This window comes from Gavialis gangeticus, unplaced genomic scaffold, assembly GCF_001723915.1.
Source record: "Gavialis gangeticus isolate Ggan-Ray unplaced genomic scaffold, GavGan_comp1, whole genome shotgun sequence".
Lineage (NCBI taxonomy): Eukaryota > Metazoa > Chordata > Crocodylia > Gavialidae > Gavialis > Gavialis gangeticus.
This window is the reverse complement of record NW_017729029.1, coordinates 77,315,406-77,333,709: the sequence shown is the minus strand read 5'-3', so window position 1 is coordinate 77,333,709 and position 18,304 is coordinate 77,315,406. Positions and strand designations below refer to the sequence as shown.

General features: G+C 46.0%; 1 protein-coding gene across 1 annotated transcript in view; it reads right to left on the bottom strand.

Moving 5' to 3' along the window:
* Window positions 1-18,304, bottom strand: part of GALNTL6 (polypeptide N-acetylgalactosaminyltransferase-like 6) — a 1,239,844-nt gene that overhangs the window by 759,014 nt on the left and 462,526 nt on the right. Inside the window, exon 2 of the mRNA XM_019521784.1 lies at window positions 13,388-13,496. Within this exon, the coding sequence (XP_019377329.1) occupies window positions 13,388-13,496 (109 nt within the window). The remainder of the gene's footprint in view (window positions 1-13,387; window positions 13,497-18,304) is intronic.

The window sequence follows — 18,304 nt, the reverse complement described above, 5'->3', positions numbered from 1 at the left end:
AGAGAGAAGCACCAGCCCCCTCCACAGCCCAGGGACCACTCCGCATGCCGGCAGCTTGCCCTCCTCTCACTGCCAGAGAGGCAAGCAAGTCAGCAAGGTGTGTGCATGACATGGGGGTTTAATCAGCCTTAAATTGAACTAGTGTTTTTTAAAACCCACCGCTTCAGTTTAGGGCCCCCACTTCATCTACACACACCCTAAATGTCTGAAACAATCATTGTCTGATATGGCAATGACTGTTGAACTTGAGATCATCTGAAGGACATGAAGCAAGAAGCATTTCCTGGCACAAATAAGTGGGCTGGTGGCAAGGCATTCCTAGGTTTATTTGGCCTGTTTTCTTGGTCTGTTAATGCGTCACCAGATGGTACTCATATATTCTCTCAAGTCTTTCCCAGGAAGTGTAATTTATAGATGCTGGGGCACAGAGATGAGGCTGGGAAGCAACAGCAGATTTTTATTCTCTCAGGTTGTGTACAAACATTCGGGGAGATTAGATTACATTAAAAACTGCCACCCCATCTAACGTAAGTTGGGATGGTGGATATAACAGGAGGGACTGGAGGACTGGAAAGGCAAACAGGCTCTGGGAGGGGATCAGGGTGCAGGTGGAGTCCATGGGGGAACTAGGAGGGCAGCTGGAGTCTGCTGGAAGGTTGCTGAGATCTGGGAGGGATTGGTGGGATCAGGGGGGTTCACAGCGTTCACAGGGAGCTTGTGGGGGGGACTGGGCACTCTATTCCCTTGCCCCCTGGGACCAGAGGTTATTTATAGCCCCCCAACCCCTCTCCATCCTTTTTGCCCCTCCCTCCACTTGGACTAACTTCTGCTTCCAGCATTGGCAAACACTGATAAAACTGGCACCAGGAGCAGTTTGTGGGACTGGTGGGGGGTGGGGGAGGGTAGAGGGTTCTGGCTGGTCCGTGGGTGGGAATGCTCATCTGGGAGCGGTGGTGGGGAAAATCAGGGGGCGAAAAACAGCCCAGTGCCCGGGAGAGGGTAGGAACGTGCAGCCCCACGGCTGAAGCCAGCAGCTGGGCTTTTCCAGCTCAGAGGCTGCACTGGGAGCTGTACACAAGTTGTTAAATCAGTCTTGCCAGACCAAAGCTAAATTTAGATTATCATCTGAGAGGTACACTTAGACTTAGATCAGGTTGGCCATTTTTAGACCAATCTAACTGTCTTGAACTTCTGTACAGTTTGCACCTAACTAGTATAAGGTCCACACCTGGGCGAATGAAATTAGATTGGGTGGCCATTTTTAACACACTCTAACCTCCTTGAATACCTGTATGCAGCCTCAGAGATCTTTAGATATCCCTTTGTCTAGTTTTAAAAGTTTCCTAAAATTAATGGTAATAAGCTCTTTAGTATACAACTTCATTGTTATAAAAAACACAAAACAAAAATCTCAGGATGAGTAGCATTTGTAAAGAAACAGAGAAAATAGAATTAAGGCTATAAATTTATATAATTCATTATCGCCTACCTCAGAGAGACTAGCTTTCATCATTTAGATTCACTGAGGACAACTTCTCCAATTTTCTGTTCTCACTAACATCTACCTCTTCATACTCCATAAGAAACGCAACACCTCAGAGAGCCAGGAGGGAAAAAAAGCGTGCTTCACATGGAGGACAAATCCTTTGATAACTTCCACTACCTGAAAATCTGCCAGTAGTTAGTGATCCAACCACAAACAAACCATTCTGTTTTCTAAGAATCCCACATCCTGTACCTTTTTATTTATTTGTTGAACAGGAAATTTCCATGAACTAACTTTTCAACTGCCTGGACATATCAACATCTATTCAGTTCAATCTTATTTTATTTTATTTTTTTTAAGAAAGAAAAATGCTAGATCAAACACATTCAGGTCACTGTGAGGCAGCCTGATGCCTGGCTCGGTTAATTGCAATGTTAGCCTTACTCAGCTATTCTGGCATTGTCAAAGCTCTGGCAGATGATGAAAGCTTTCATTTAACTATAGCTAAGAAGGCTCAGAGATTTATTTATTGATGGCATCACTGCCCAGACTGTGGCCATATTGAACTCAGCTTCATGAACTATTTTGAATATGGTAAATCTATCAGAAGCCACTAAAGACACAAGTAGCAGGAAGAGCTATACAGCAAATTTATAAATAATATATATGATGCAAAGAAAAAGGCTGGACCAAAGTCACAGCTGGTGCTAGCATTGTATCACCTGAGGCTAAGTCTTCTTGCACAGATTTTTCTCTCTCCCTCTCTCTAGTGGCATAGCCAAATTGCTGGCAAAAATTCCCATGCTCACGTGAAAGGCTCCTTGGTACACATCTTGCAAGTGATGGGGTCCTTAGGAGCAGACTATAGGATATTGGTAAACTAACAATTCTATTTAATGATTCATAGATTGTTAGGGGCTGGAAGGGACCTTGCAAGATCATTGGGTCCAGGACCCTACACTAGGCAGGAAAGACAACTGGGATCAGGTGACTGTCCAGTCTCCTCTTGAAGATTTCCAGGGTAGGTGATTGCACCACCTCTGGGGGGAGTTTACTCCACAGTCCAGACACCTGACTGTGAAAAATTTTTTCCTACAACTGAGCCTGAAGCGGTCTTCCAGGAGTTCATGGCCATTACTCCTGGTTTCCCCAAGGGTGCCCTAGAGAACAGTTGTTCTCTGAGCCCTTGATGTATTCCCCCGATGTAGTGGTAAGCTGCTACCAAGTCCCCTCTCAGCCTTCTCATTTTTAGGCTGAAGAGTCCCAAGTCCCTCAGCCTCTCCTTGTATAGTCTGGCTTGCAAGTCTCTGATCATATGAGTGGCTCTTCTCTGGACTCCCCACATCCAAGTTTTTCCACATCCTTGTTGAAGTGCGGTGCCCAGAACTGGATACAGCACTCCAGCTGCAATCTCACCGGTGTTGAGTACAGTGGAAGAATCACTTCTTTGGTTTTAAATGAGATGCACTGGTTGATGCATGCCAGAGTATTGTTTGCCCTGCTGGCTACAGCATTACGGTGATGGTTCATGTTCATGCAATGGTGGATTATAACCCCTAGGTCCCTTTTGGTCATGGTGCTAGTCAAATTAGCACCACCTAGCCTGTAGGTAAGTTGGGAATTGTTTGCCCCCAGATGGAGCACTTTACACTTCTCAGTGTTGAACTTCATTTGGTTCCAATCTGCCCAATTTACCAGCCTGTCCAGGTCCACCTGAATCTGCAGGCTATCTTCAGGCATGACCGTGCTCCCCCATAATTTGGTGTCATCTGCAAACCTGGCCAGTGAGCTCTTCACCCCAACATCCAAATCATTGATAAAGATGTTGAAAAGCTCTGGACCAAGCATAGACTCCTGAGGGATACCTTCACCAGGACAACACAGATCCATTCATAAGAACTCTCTGGGTCCTACCTCACAGTTTCCTACCCACTTAACTGTCGAGAAATTAAGCCCACAATCTTCCAGCTTTCCCATGAGGTTATCATGAGATACTAGATTGAAGGCCTTTTGGAAGTCTAGGTATATAATGTTGACCTCCTCTCCCTTGTCCAGGTGGCGAGATTCTGGTCATAGATCAGGGGTGGGCAAAATATGGCCCACAGGCTGGATTCAGCCCATGAGGCCATTCTATCCAGCCCACGGGGCCCCTAAAAAATTTGGAAAATTCATATTTCTCTGCCCTTGGTTCCTGTCAAAAATAACAGGAAACAAGGGCAGTAGGACCCAGGGGAAGCCCAGCAGGCTCCAACAACAGCGGGACCCGCCCCGCCCTGCCGAAAGCCTCTTCATGGGTTTTTGGGCTGGGAGCACGTGGCTGCCCTGTGCGGGAAGCTCAGGTAAGTGTGGGGGAGGGACCCTGAGCAGGGAAGGAGCACCGAGGGGCCCTCCCTGCCCGAGCCTGGACCTGTGCTGCAGCTGCTCACAACCCGTGTGGGGCTACCTGAGCCCACTCCGGACGGTCCCACGTAGGCTGTAAGCACCTGCAGCGTGAGGCACCAGGCGCGGGGTGGGGGAGAGGCTGCTTCTCCCCCACGCTCAGCTTTTCCTTGGGCTCCTTCATTGCACAGAGAAAAGCGGCCCCTTGCCTGCTCCATGCCCTGGACTGCAGGCACTCACAGCCCGCGTGGGGCTGTCCAGAGCAGGCACAGGGAGCTGCGAGCAGCTGCAGTGTGGGGCACCAGCCATGGGGAGGGGCTGCTTTCTCCCCCCCCACTCAGCCCCACCTTGTAACCCACCCCATTGCCAGGCTGACAGTGGGGCAAGTTACAAACTGGTGCTGAGTGCAGGGAAAAGTGGCCCCTTGCCCACCGCATGGCCAGCGCCCCACGCTGCAGCTGCTTGCATCCTACCTGGGGCTGCTTGTACCTGCTCTGGACAGCCCTGGCATGGGGTGTGAGTGCCTGCAGCATGGGGCACCAGCCATGGGGCTGGCGAGGGGCCACTTTTCTCTGCACAAGCAAGGAGCCCTAGGAAAAGCTGACTGCGGGGAAAAGCTTTTCCCTGCGCTCAGCACCAGCTTCTTCCCTGCTGGCAAGTAGGGGGTCGGGGCTAAGCGCTGCCCCCCTGCCTGTACCACAGGGCTGGGAGGCACTGGGTGTGAGTGGACAGGGAGCTAGTGGGAGCATGGGTGGGGAGCCAGTGGGAGCACTGCTGTCCTGGGGCCAGCGCCAGTGGAGCCCAGAGCTGGGTGGCAGGAGCACAGGCTCCCAGCCAGCATGGGCTCTATGGAGCCAGGCCAGCTCCCCCCACTCCCTGTTGGTGCAGCCCAGCCCAGCTCCACAGACCCCTGCCAGCCTGCATCCTGCTTTGGGCCCCACCAGTGCTGACCCTGGGACATTGGTCCTAAGAGATTGGGACGTTTGTCCCAAGATGGTGACCAGGGGGCGGGGCACCTGTCAAGGGGTGGGGGCTACCCATGCAGCCCTCGACAGCCTGCCAAAACTGGGTAAGTGGCCCTCCGCTGAAAATAATTGCCTGCCCCTGTCATAGATGGAGATGAAATTAGTAAGACAAGACCTGCCTGTGACAATGCCATGCTGGCTGTCATTCAGAATCCTACCCTCTGCAAGTGTCTTGCACTTAGATTCCTTGATGAGTTTTTCTAGGATTTTCCCTGGGATAAAAGTTAGGCTGATTGGTCTGTAGCTGCCCAGGTGCTCCCTCTTTCCTTTCTTGAAGATGGGCACAACACTGGCTCGCTTCCAATCCTCAGGGATCTCTCCTGAGTGCCACAAGTTCTGGAAAATTTTGCCAGGGGTCCTGCAATGACCTCAGCCAGCTCCTTCAGTTCTCTCAGGTGGAGTTCATCCAGTCCTGCTGACTTATAGATGTCTAGCTTTTCTAGTTTTCCAGCTCAGCATCAACAGTAAGAAGGCAGTCATTCCTACTGTGCTCCCTGTGAGCCTTATCTACCATTTTTTCCCCCCTTGGTTTGGTGAAATACTGAAGGAAAATGGGCATTCAGGAGTTCAGGCTTTTCCTGAGTGTTGGTTACCAGCTGTTCTGAGATGTTCAGCTGGGGCCCTATGCTTCCATTTGTATTTCTTCTGCTCTCTACAAACCTAAAGAAGGACTTCTTATTGTCCTCGATTCCCATTGCTAACTTAAATTCAGTTGCTTTCTTACATGTGTGGACCGCTGTTGTATAATTCTCCTTGAGGACTGTTCCAAGCTTCCATTGAGTGTATGCCACTTACCTCTTTTTCAAGAGGACCATGATATCTCTATTAAGCCAAGAGGACTTGCCAGTCCTTCTGCTACCTTTTCTCTGCATGGGAATTGTTGCCTTCTGTGCTTCAAGGATCATGTGCTTGAGGAATGACCACTCTTCATGCACTCCATTCGCCTTCAGTCCCTGGTCCTGCATTGTCTCCCCTACTATTACCCTAAGCCTGTTAAAATTTATGTTTTGGAAGTCCAGGACTTCAATCCTGCTGGTTGATTTGTCTGCCTTGTGGTGGACAGAAAACATGATCTCATGGTCACTGTCACCCAGGCTATCCTTAATATTCAAGTTGCTCACCAGATCATCTCCTTTGACCAAGACCAAGTCTAGGAGAGCGTTGCCTCTGGTTGGCCTTTGCACTTCCTGGGTCAGATAGAGCTCTTTGATACAGGTTAAGGAGCTATGTGATTGATCTGATCTAGCCAAGTGTTCCTTCCAATCTATGCCTGGGTAACTGAAGTCGCCCATGACGACCATGTCTCATGCACACGCGGTCTCTGCCAGTTCTTGAGAGAGCTCCAAATTGAACTCTTCCCCCTGGTTTGGTAGCCTGTAATAAATGCCTACAATTAGGTCTCTCTCACCATGCTCCTCCCCACTCCCCAGAGTGTTTCAAGCTGCTTATCTTTGAAGCCAATGTCAGCCTCCAGGGAAGTGTACTGCACCCTCACAGACAGAGCTACTCAGTCTCTTCTGTGCAGGGTGTAGCCCTCTATGGCTATATTCCAATCATGTGAGGAGTCCCACCAGGTTTCTGTGATCCCTACAAGCTCATATTACCCACTAGAGAGTAGGAGGGCTAGCTTCTCCTACTTGTTCCCCATGTTTCTGGCATTAGTGTATAGGCACCTGAGTCCCCCAACTGACACCCTTGGTTTCCTGATACTCTGTGGGAGAACTGTTCCCTTAGCTCTTTCAAAAGTGGTTGTCCTAGTGTCCCCAACAGCAGAGCTTTTCCGTGTGCCAGTCCCCAGGCATGATCCAGTTGGAGTTTCCCCATCCCAACTGGATGGGGAATATTTGTTGGTTCTACAAATATATTTCTAGAATGACCACACTTTGCTCTAGCTAGCTCTAATTCTATCACAGCTGGAGTCTTCCTACACTCAAGAGGATCTAGCCTAGCTAACTTTTCACACTGAGTGCAGTAAGATAAGGTTTCCCCTTTCTCCAGTCAGTAAAGGTCACAAACAGCCTGCATGTTACTGAATTATTTTGTAAAATTAATGTAAAAGACATTACCTTTACTATATCAAGCTGAGGGAAAGGAAGGGAAGTTTGGGAAGTAAACTCCCAAGGTGAGCGGTTGGTTTATAAGAAACTGAGACAACCCTGAAATTTGGGATGAAGTGTAAGCTTGACCATCCCTTTGAAACACTGCAGAGGTCCTGAAACACTCTTACCTGTCAAAATGATGCAGTGTAACCAGAAAGGGAACAGGTTGCTGAGGGCAAAAAAGGAGAGATCCATTAGTCCTGTAAATACTGCATTGTTATTGGATGGAATGGGAGGGAACATGCATGAGATCCTTGCTATGGTTAAAAGAGAAAATATAGTATGGCCCTGGATGATTCTAGATTGACTTTATGGAGGTGAAAGGTTCTAAAAGTAGTCCAATATTACTGAGATTGGTGGCGATGTCCTGGAGTTCAGGATGGAATAATGGCTTGCTTGAATACTATGGGGGCACCATCTAATGGCTGAGAACTAGCTGAAGCCTGCTTCCCAGTGTCTAGGGAGGCATCAGTTTCTCTAGGAACAACAGTTTTTTTGTGCATCTCCCTCATACCAGATACACATACAAACCCCAAAAATGAAGGTAGACAACAGATGACATACTCTGTATGCATGTTTCTCCAAGCACAAGCTGGCACTGAAAGACCTTGTCAAAAAAGAGATATCAGGGAATCACAACTGATACTAGCTACTAGTATAATGCTAGCAATGCTAGTACCCTTGCATGGCATAGAGTCTATGTTAACAAGATACATAGCTTCCAGTGAGTATAAAAGGGAAAGGACTATGCATAATATAAACAGATGATTTGCTGTGTTCATCTGAAGTCAGACAGAAGGCAGGGTAGGACAATACCATAGAAACTAACTTGTTTAGAGAAGCATAAGCTTTCATAGGCAGTATAGGCTACACAATATAAAAAAGCTAGATGAAAACTGCATAGCATGATGAGCAAAAAATGATTCAGTTTCACTATTATGTACAGTGGGTACAATAGGGACCTCTCATCTTTAGGACTTCAGGTGGGCACTCAAGGACATGATGGGCATACACACAGGCAGAGGCACAGCCATATTCTACGTAACAGGTCAGACAATCTGCATTTCATACCTGGGCATCAAGGGTGAACACATCAATCAAATTAGAATTGTTAGCTCCTCTGTAGCTCCAATTCTACAGGATTCCTTGAATAATACCTGGGTTTGCTACATCAAGACCTCATCTTATATCAGGCCCTCTCTCCTTCCTCCTACCTAGGATCACACCATACCTCCAGTCTTCTCAGATACCATCCTACATTTTAGAGATGTAGCCTCATAATAGGCTTGTGAGAGTTTAACATTAAGCACAGTAAAAGTGTACCTCTTTTGATTTCAAGGGAGCAGTCTTTGTTAAGAAAGCCACCTAAGACAATTTAAAGTGCATACAGGGCAAAATTTGGCTTCACAACAGAAAATATAGTCACAATAACCTTAATTATGGTGAGACTTGCATATCTCCATAATTAGATTTATGACATTCATGTCCTCAGTACCTTGGAAACTGTGAGCTTTAGAGATAAACAGCTAAGCTGAATTTTAAAAAGACTTCATCCATTTATATTTTTCAGTGTAGTGAGTACTAATTGCCATTTCCAAAATCTCAGGAGAAGTCTTTGCATTGCTGCTATTTTCATGTCTTCAGATTGTGGGGATTATTCCCTAGATAATTTTAACCACAAGTTGATTTCAGCTAAATTTTGTTCTGTTATTAGGAATAAATATAATACAGTATGTCCCAACAGAATGCACTCGAGACTGTCTTGCACAACAGTTTTGCACTTGCATTATTATATTATGACTGTCAAATGAAAGATTTCATTAAAAGTTAAGTTTAATCTAATGAATAATAATGAATGCTGCTTAGCTAGTGCCTGTCAAAGCTGACCATCTAGGAAATCCTGTATTGATCTCTATTGCAAGGAACTTAATAAAAACATAAATGCATCAATAAATACATCAATACGTATTTTAATTATTCTTGACAACAAAAGATAATAGCAACTAAAGATTTCCATATAACATAATACTCAAGTCATGGTATGTGAAATAGGATGACAGCTTGTGGGTGCATGACATATTATGGTAATTTCTCAGGGGACTATCTTCTAGGCCATGGGTACGCAACCCAAGTCAGAGGTTGTTCCAGCTGCTGGCAGTTCTAGCTGCTGCCACAACCACTTGTCTCCATGGTGGCGACAGTGTCCACAAGCTGAAGACCTCTACCACCAAAACTCCACATCCATGGGCCAGATCTAAAGGTTATGCGGGCCAAATTCAGCCAGCAGCTGGTAGGTTGCCAACCACTATTCTAGAATGATGCTATTATTTATGTAAAGCCAGTGTTGTTCATATGTCAGACAAGAAGACAAATTAAGGGCTACAGTCACCCACGACAATGAGGCTACATCAACAGGGCAGATAGTTCTCTTACACCAAGTAAATATGAACCTCAAGGGAGACCTCACACCAGCATTCATGTCTAATGTCAAAGGCATCCTCAGACCCTTCCTCTCCCAGCTTCAAGCAAAACCTCAAACTTACTGTTTCCTCTCTCAACCTAGGAACACTTCACATGTTTACAAGACATTCAGACAATAAGCTTTTAGACACATCATATTAAATGGTGGTATCCTCACAGAAGAACTCCTATGGCTCACTGAAACCCTCTTTAAACTGCTTGCCACTGAAAAAGCAAATTTTCTACACAGTACAGACTTCCTCAACAAGATCCAGAACATAAACCACCTACTGAGGTGGTTGTAGCCATGCTGCCATGGATGTCACTAGCCTGAAAACTAACATTTCACATCATGAAGGCATTAGCATCTGCCTGAACATGCACCACTCATTGGTTTTACAGCCACAACATATTGAACAACTAATCCATTTCATCCTTGGCCTCAACAATTTTCCTTTCAACAACTAGTACCACCCAGATGTTATAATTCATGCTGCTTTCTTCAGTGGTGATGTAGTCTGTGTTGATAAGGGTGAGTAACAGGCATCAGGGTTTGTAACAAGGCACAATGTCCTGGTGAGAATTGGAGTTAGGTAGTCTGTTGATGAGGAGACGTTGGGTAAGGTTGAGAGGCTGCCTATAAACCCAAATATGATTGTCCCACAAGGCTCCAGGAGAGGTTGGAGGTCATTAATGAACACCTGAGGTTTATTCACCTGGTCTTCCACCAACATATGTTCCATAAAGAGCAATCCTTACATAAAAGAATAAATGGAAATTGGTTCAACATCAATTCCAGAACCGTACAAAAACCTGTGGCCAAACACTTTAATCTCTCTGGAAATGCCATTACTGATTTTGGAGTAGCTGTCCTTAAACAAAAGAAAAAAAAACTCTTTAAAAACCAAACTGAGTGCAAAGTTGCAGGACAAGAAATCATCCATACACCGGATTGTATTAACTATGGCTTCAACAGGGACTACAGTTTGTTATCCTGTTACCTGGACTACCCGTTTACTTATTGGGTCCCTCCAGGTGTTAACAACCTTGTCCATCTCAATTAATTTAATCAACCAACTCATTATCTTTTTGCAGTGTCCCCTACTTCTGTCCTGCTTCTCTTCTACATAAAATATATTCTTTGGTTTAATGCACTAAATAGCATTTGATGAAGTAAGTTGCTGCCTATGAAAGCTCATGCCTTTGAGCCAGTTAGTCTAGGGTGCCACACTGCTCTTTCTGCTCTGTTCCTGACATTTTCACCATCTGAACTGAATACCTATACCACTTACTGGTTCCTACCACAGCTTCAATGATGACTATCCTTCATCCAAATTCTGGCCCTAATACTTTTATACTAACATAAGTTTCCTAGATATCATGGCCCACATCTAGAATGGCGCACTACAAACCACCATATATAAGCCATGGGACTGACATGTTTACCTCCATAATGGTATTAACCATCCCAAACACACCAAAAACAAAGCTGTAATCTCCCCACTGCATCTGTTTTGAGAATATTCATGACACTCACCTCACCAACCTTAAAACTGCCTTTGTTCACCAAGGCACTCCAGGAAATAAATAGTTAATACCCAGTGAATGAGCCACCCAAATACCCTGAGCAGGCCTGTCACAATAAAGAAAACTCCTGGTCATCACACTGCTTGTTGACATATACCATCCAATGCCAAAACCTGCAAGAAAGAGGAAACGAGAAATATTCCCTATACAGACGTCCCCTTTTTCTTGGTTGTCAAATAATCCCTCAGCCTCACCTAACTCATCATCAAAAACAAACTCCCAACTGATCAAACAAACATTTAGGGGAACCTGTGTACCAATACAAATACAAAACCTGTCAACACATATTCACCATCACCACAATCAACATACCCCACAATAAAATAATAACAATCCATGTATCTTATAAGTAGATCAGAGAACACCAATGCACCAAATACCCTCATGGAACCTATGTAGGTGAAATTTAATATTATACTCAATAATAGCCTCTCACAGAAAAATAATAAAGGGTAGAAACCCCCAGTGAACAGTGGGGAACACTTTTCACAGCACAGCCTTTGCATCTCTGACCTCACAGTTCTTGCACCCAAGGGAAACCTATAACATACCTGAAGAAGACAGGCCTGAGAACAAAAATCCATAATTTTACTGGACACTAAAAAATGGACTTAACACAGACAACAGTTTTATGACACATTACAAGTCATCTTCTCTCTCTGCTAACCTCTCTGTACTGCACAGTTAATAATGACATTGTTTCCATTTGAATAGTCATATTCTTTTACATAACTGAGTTTATCTATTTCAACTGCCTTTATCTTGATTTTTAGCTATTCCTCATAACTTCTCTTTTATCTTCAGGTTCACCCCCCTCTTCCTGTTCTTAAGTGATTCTTTATATTTACATCATGTAGTTAAACAAAAGGCATTGTTTTACCCAGTTTTTACCTGAGGCTGTATCTGGTTCTTTTCCAGACCTGATGAAGGACATTTTTGTGCCAGAAAGCTTATCCAATGCCTCTCCCTACTATGTAGGTGGTCCAATAAAATATTACCAAGCTAACCTTACTTTTGTGTAGCTATGTACAGATAGTTGTATTACAGAAACCTGAAGTAGTCATAATGTACCAAGAGATCATAGATATGCTGCCCACCTGTTAGTGAGCAGTTCTGTCAAAAAATGTCCTTCTTTATTACCAAACAAATAACATTACTTATGTACATATATTGACAACATGCACAGAGTTAAATTATTTTTTCCATTATTCTTGTTAATTTCCCTCTAAAATATCTGGCACTCAGACAAATACTGGACCACATTAAACATGTGATCTGACAATTCTTAGGTTTCTATATGAACTCAGATTCTCTGCTCTTACTCCTTGAAGACATATGTGGGCAGAGCAGAGTAGTTTTTTGGCAAGTGGTATTCCACTTCTCCAAAGAGTGGGGAAAGAATTAAGTCAGTGGGTATATAACATTAAAACATGACTTAAGATTTTTCCTGGATTGGAACCAAGTGCTTAGTACTTGCAAGGTCAAATTTGTAACTCAGACTCCTGGCAGCAGCGTTACCTCTAAGCTGTGCGCGGTGCATGGCCGTGCAGGCATGCTCATGCCACGCTGCCAAGTGTGCCTGCTCAGTCATGTAGCTTAGAGGAAACACTGCCTAGCAGTTGTTGCACTTAAAACAGGATTAACACTTAAAGGTATGATTACGTAGTAACCTGACCACATCAGTTAAAGGCATGATAAAATATGTAATAAGCCATAAAGTTATTACACAAAAATCTATAATAACTTTGTGGCTGGTTCCCACTGTGCCATAAGTTGAACACATGGCCAACACTGGAGCCTAAAGGGCTCTCGTGTCTCCTGAGTCTTGGAGCTCCTGTCAGCTGATTGGGAGTCCTAGCTCTGGGAGAGCATGGGAACCATGGGATCAATGTGCTCCCACAACTGGGAGCATCGATCAGGTAACCAGTGCTCCCAAATGTGGGATGAGAAAGAAGCGGACACAGGCTGAACTAAACAACAGGAAAAACGTGGCTTGTGTTGGACACCATGTAACTGAAAGCAGTTACTTAAGGAATGGAGAATGGCATTAAAGTGGGAGCAAAGGAAGGTCATTTTATTAAATATATTCATCTCTTGTCAATATGGTAAAAATATTGCTACTATATGAGGAATATTAAACCAATTTTATTTTCTGTTCCCCTTGCTGTTAAACTATTTGTGCTTGGTCTGACTGTTCAGCTTGGAATCTAATGCCCCTGGAGATGCATATTTTGCATTTTAGTGCAGGACTAGAAAATGAGTGTTACCATATATTCTTTTACCAACTTTAATGGAAAGAGTATCTCACTGAAAAAGGAATGAAAAAAACAGATTTACACTGAGCATCATACCTGAACGCAGAGCGTCTTTCTGGATACTTTCGTAGTCATGCCAGTCCTTTCTTTTCAAGCCATCTGTCCAAGTGAAGAGCTGTCCATCTCCCAGACTCAGTGGAAATGTCTGTAGAAAAAGTATAGCATAAATGTCCTTATTTAATAATATATATAGGTTGCAAGATGTGAGGTGCTTTTTCAAATCAAAGCTAATATAAATTAATTTATAAAAGTGTGGTTTAATAAGGGCATGGATAACACACAGCATTTAAAATGGTTTAAATGTGGTTTAACCCTGAAGTAGGCAAACATGTGAGGCTGATAAAGTGTAAAAGTGCACCTAGAAAAAAGTTGAGTACTACGTCAAGCTGTGATAAGGATCTGCTGGATTGTCCAAGCACCCTACTCTACTTGTTCCTCACCCCTCTTCTCCCTCCCTCATCCTCCCCAGCTGCTGCAGGTGGGCACTCTAGTATGTGCTCAGAATTCTATTGCCACCTTTTTTTTTCTTCTCTTGGCACTTTTTCATCAATGAGCTCCCCTGCACTGCTTGTTCAATAAAGGCTATCTTTCTAACAGTTGTGTCCTTAGTCTCTACTCAACCACAGCTCCTCAACATACCCTCCCAGCCCCTGAAACCAAAGAAATATGGGTCCAAGCCCTCCCCCCTTCCAGGTACTATAAATCAGGCAAACCCACTGTAGACTTCAGTCAATCAGGCTATATATAGACAGTCAAAAAAGCCCAAGGCTGAATCAATTCAATCTTTGTAGGTTTCTATAAAATGCCAGGATTGAACCAATTAGAAAGTGAACTGATGTTCACTTTTAAAACCCAAAAGACAGCCAGACCCCTGCAGTGGCCCATACCAGGAGCTGGGGGGGAGGGGGGGGAAGGGGCATTAAAGCACACCTCGCAGCTTGCTGGCCACTGCAGAGAGCCAAGAGACAGGTGATTCCCCCAGCCATGCCCCCTCTTCAGCCTCCAGCCAGCTGAGGAAGGAGCAAGGGGGGAGCCCTCCCCCACACCAACCCCCAGCCAGGGTCTCTCTGGCACTGGGGAAGGAGGGGGGAAACCCCTATCAAGCAGTTTCATCCTTTCTCCCCTGTGTCTGGAGCTGGTTCCACTAGCCATGTCCCCTCCTCAGTCCGGGCCAGCTGAGGAAGGGGTGTGGGGGGGAACCCTCCCCCTCCCCTGCACCCAGCACCAGAACCCCAGCTAAGGAGGGAAGAGAGGAAGGGGAAGGAGGGAAAGGAGAAGCCCCCAGTGGGGCAGTTTTCCCCTCTCTTTCCCCACACTCCATGCACCCAGAGCTGAAGCCAAAACAATCACCTGGCCATGTCCCCACCTTGGGTAGCTGAGTGGGGAGGGGAAACACCTCCCAGCTGCAGACTCCTAGCTGGGCTGTGCATGGGGCAGGGGAGGGGAAAAGTTCACAGTGGAAGTCATGTTTCCACCACACACCCCCTCCCTCTTTCAGCTGGTCTGCCACCCAAGGAGGGGGCATGGCTGGGTGATTTCCCCAACTCCTGGCTTGGATGGGGGGGAGTAAAGCCCCCACTTTGAATTTCCCGCAGCCAGGAACTGGGGTGATCAGGCCGGCTGAGGAGGGAATGAGAAGGGCCCCCCATCCAGATCTGGATTCCTAGTGAGGCTGTGTCTGGCATGTGGGGAAAACCCGCAGTGGGAGCCATTTTCCCCTGCACTCCCTCCTCAGCTGGCCTGCTGGCTGAGGATGGGGCATGGTTGAGTGATTGTCCCAAATCCCAGCTGCAGAGGAGCTGACAGTGGGGGCTTTACTCCCCCCACCCGAGTCAGGAGCTGGGGCAATCAACTGGCCACAACCCTTCCTCAGCCAGTAGGCCAGCTGAGGAGGGAGTGTGATGGGGAAATGGCTCCCTCCCTGCCTAGGTCCGGACTCCCATCCAGGCTGTGCCTGGTGTGGGGGAAGAAGCCCACAGTGGGGGCCATTTTGCACCCCCAGTCTCTCCTCATCTGGCCTGCTGGCTGAGGAAGGGCAGTGGACAGATGATCAACCCAGCTCCTGGTTTGGGCAAGGGAAGCAAAGCCCCCATTGTGAGCTTGCCCACAGCTAGGAGCCAGGGCGATCACCCGGCCATGTCCCCTCCTTAGCTGGAAGGTTCATGGTGGAAGGAGTGGGAAGCAAAATGGCGCCCCCCACCAGCTAGATGCACCCCCCCCCATGCTGGGCACAGCTGGCCTGGGAGGGGGCATGGCTTGGTGATTGCCCCATCCTTGTGGCAGGGAAGCCTGCAGTGGGGGCTTTACTCCCCTTGCCCAATCTGGGAGTCATGGTGATCACCCAGCCATGTGCCCTCCCTGGTTAGTGGGCCATTGGGGGAGGGACTGAGTGGGGAGAAACAGCCCCGCTCTACCCAGCTCCAGCTGAGCTGTGTCTGGACAAGGGGGGGGTGTGGACCCAAAAGGAGGGCTTTACTTCCTGCACCTAAGCTAGGAATTGGGAATCAGAGCAATCACCCAACCATGCCCCCACCCCGAACGATGGGCAGGCTGAGGAGGAAACTGGGAGGGAAAATGGCCACCCTTTCCCTTCCCCTGCCCCTATTCTAGACCCTCAGCCAGGCTGTGCCTGGTGGTGGGGAGGGGTTGAACTTACAGTGGGGCCTTTGCTTCCCTCCCCCACCCCCAAGCTGGGACCCAAGTCACACCCCCTCCCTGGCCAGTGAGCCAGTTAAAGAGGGAATGTGGGGGGATACCACCCCCCAGCTCTGGGCCCTCAGCCAATCTGTGCCTAGAATGTGGAGAACCTGTAGTAAGGGATTTAATTCCCCCATCCCAGCTGGGAGCTGAGCCAATTGCCCTGGGCCAGTGGAATCTGCTGGGTTCTGGGCTGCCAGGGGTCTTACAGCTGGGGGCAGGGCTGCCCTGCTCTGCTGGAAGAGAGTACAGCCCAGGGATGCATCCTGGGATGCTAGAGGATTGTGAGTTAACTTGAATTTGGAGGGGATCTGGGACAGAAGTTCCATAAATGGGTTTGACCTAAATCAGTTAAATCTGATACTATATCCATCCAGGTTTGTTTTTAGCCAGTTTCAGTCATTTTAGAAACAATTTAAGTGCACTGAAATTCTGTTCTGTTACAGGTGTAAACCAGTTCTTGATCACTTAAACCAGTTTATGCATAAAGTCTGTCCCTAGCCTTGCAGGGTACTGAAGTTTATTGAACATATGTTTAAGGGAGAAAGGAATGCAGAAAAATGAAAACACACCCAGCCACAGGTCACCTACGCCCGGGGACCTCCAAAGCTTGAGTATGTGCAGAACTCCACACTTACCCACTGCAAGGCATGCTGGTCTGGGTCATCTCTTAACTTTTGGCTATTGGAAAATACTGAGAACACTAGCATATTTTGAAATGAAATGAAAGTGGCCACGAGTGCTGGTGTCAAAACCACAGCACTGAACACAATTGAACTATCTTTCAATCAGTGAAATTTTGAAACAGTTAAATTGTTATGTATGTCCACAAACTAAATGAAAAAAATATAATACAGTTTAAAGGGGACCCAATGTCATATGGTTCCTATTTTCATGTCCAACATTCTTCTGCATAAGGTATTTGGCTAGCAAAAGGCACACTGTACCCCATACACTGTAAATCAAGCCTAGCTGGACCTTTCAGTTCAGAAGAACACTATGCAATTCATGTCTTGACCAAAAGTAATGTTCACAAAACCACTAAAACATCTAAGTCCAAATTAACAGAAATCCCCATGTATTTTCATCAGATATCAATAGTTCATCCATTGTGTACACCAAAAGGTGCTGCCTTCTTTTCTGAGCCATTTAGGATTCATAAACTACCTTTAAGCCTATCTCAAATAGGGCTCTAATCCAATAGGCATGATCAGACTACACCCAATACAGAGACAGTATGGTGCGCAGCACTCATGGCCACTTTCAGAAGATATAATAGTACTACCAGTATTTTTCAATAGCCAAAAGTTAAGCGTCCAAATTGGGAAAGACCTAGGTTTCCTCCTTCACTTAAATACATATGTAAAATTGGATTGAAACCCCCAAATCAGGACACCCTCTCACACTCTCAGAGGAGTCACTTCTTCCAGGGCTATCCATCTTGTTTTCCTTGTCTCACTGGCCCACTGAATCTTTTTGTTCCTTCCACAGTGGCTCAGCTTCAACCAAAGCGTTGGAGGCTGCTCTAGGCTAAGCCTAGCCTCTAGCCTGGTGGTTAAGGCACTTTTCTGGGAGCTATAAGGTTTGAACTCCACAGGGAGCATAGAATCCAGTTGTACCATTTCCTAGGTAAGTTCTCTAACCCTACCAATGTGGCTATATCCTGCCTACTGAACTAGGAGGTACTCTCTCTCTTCTCTGGATAGTACTGCTCAGTTTCCTTAAGGCCCATTTTCTCTGCTTCTAACGGAGATAGAGGGAGGGAGGGAGGGCGGGAGACGCCAACATTTAGCTACTTTCACACAACTGGGTTCTGTTGTGGACCCCCCGCCCCAGTCTCCTGTCCTTGTACCTGACAGTCCCTAACATTCTTCATGATTTTTGCCTAAACACATGGATAGAGAAAAAAATACCAACTTGCACACATCTTCAGTAGACCACATATTACAATAGGCCATTAGAAAAAATGCCCCATGCCTCCTTGCTATCTCTTTTGAAAATAAGATATACAAACACTATACTGGTAAATGGAATCATCTATGATTACCTCTAGTAATAAAGATTTTTTTGCCCATGGCTTTTTTTTTTTGTGGATAAAGCTCCATTTCTTTTTTCAAAAGAGAGGTAAAGGATCAAGCCATTAGAAGTACAAAAATAAAATCCAAACTCCCAGTCTGTAAAAGACTGTAGAATACTGAAATTGTTTCAGATGCCAATGGAGTTTTTCCAAACACTTAAAAATATTTGACAAATTGG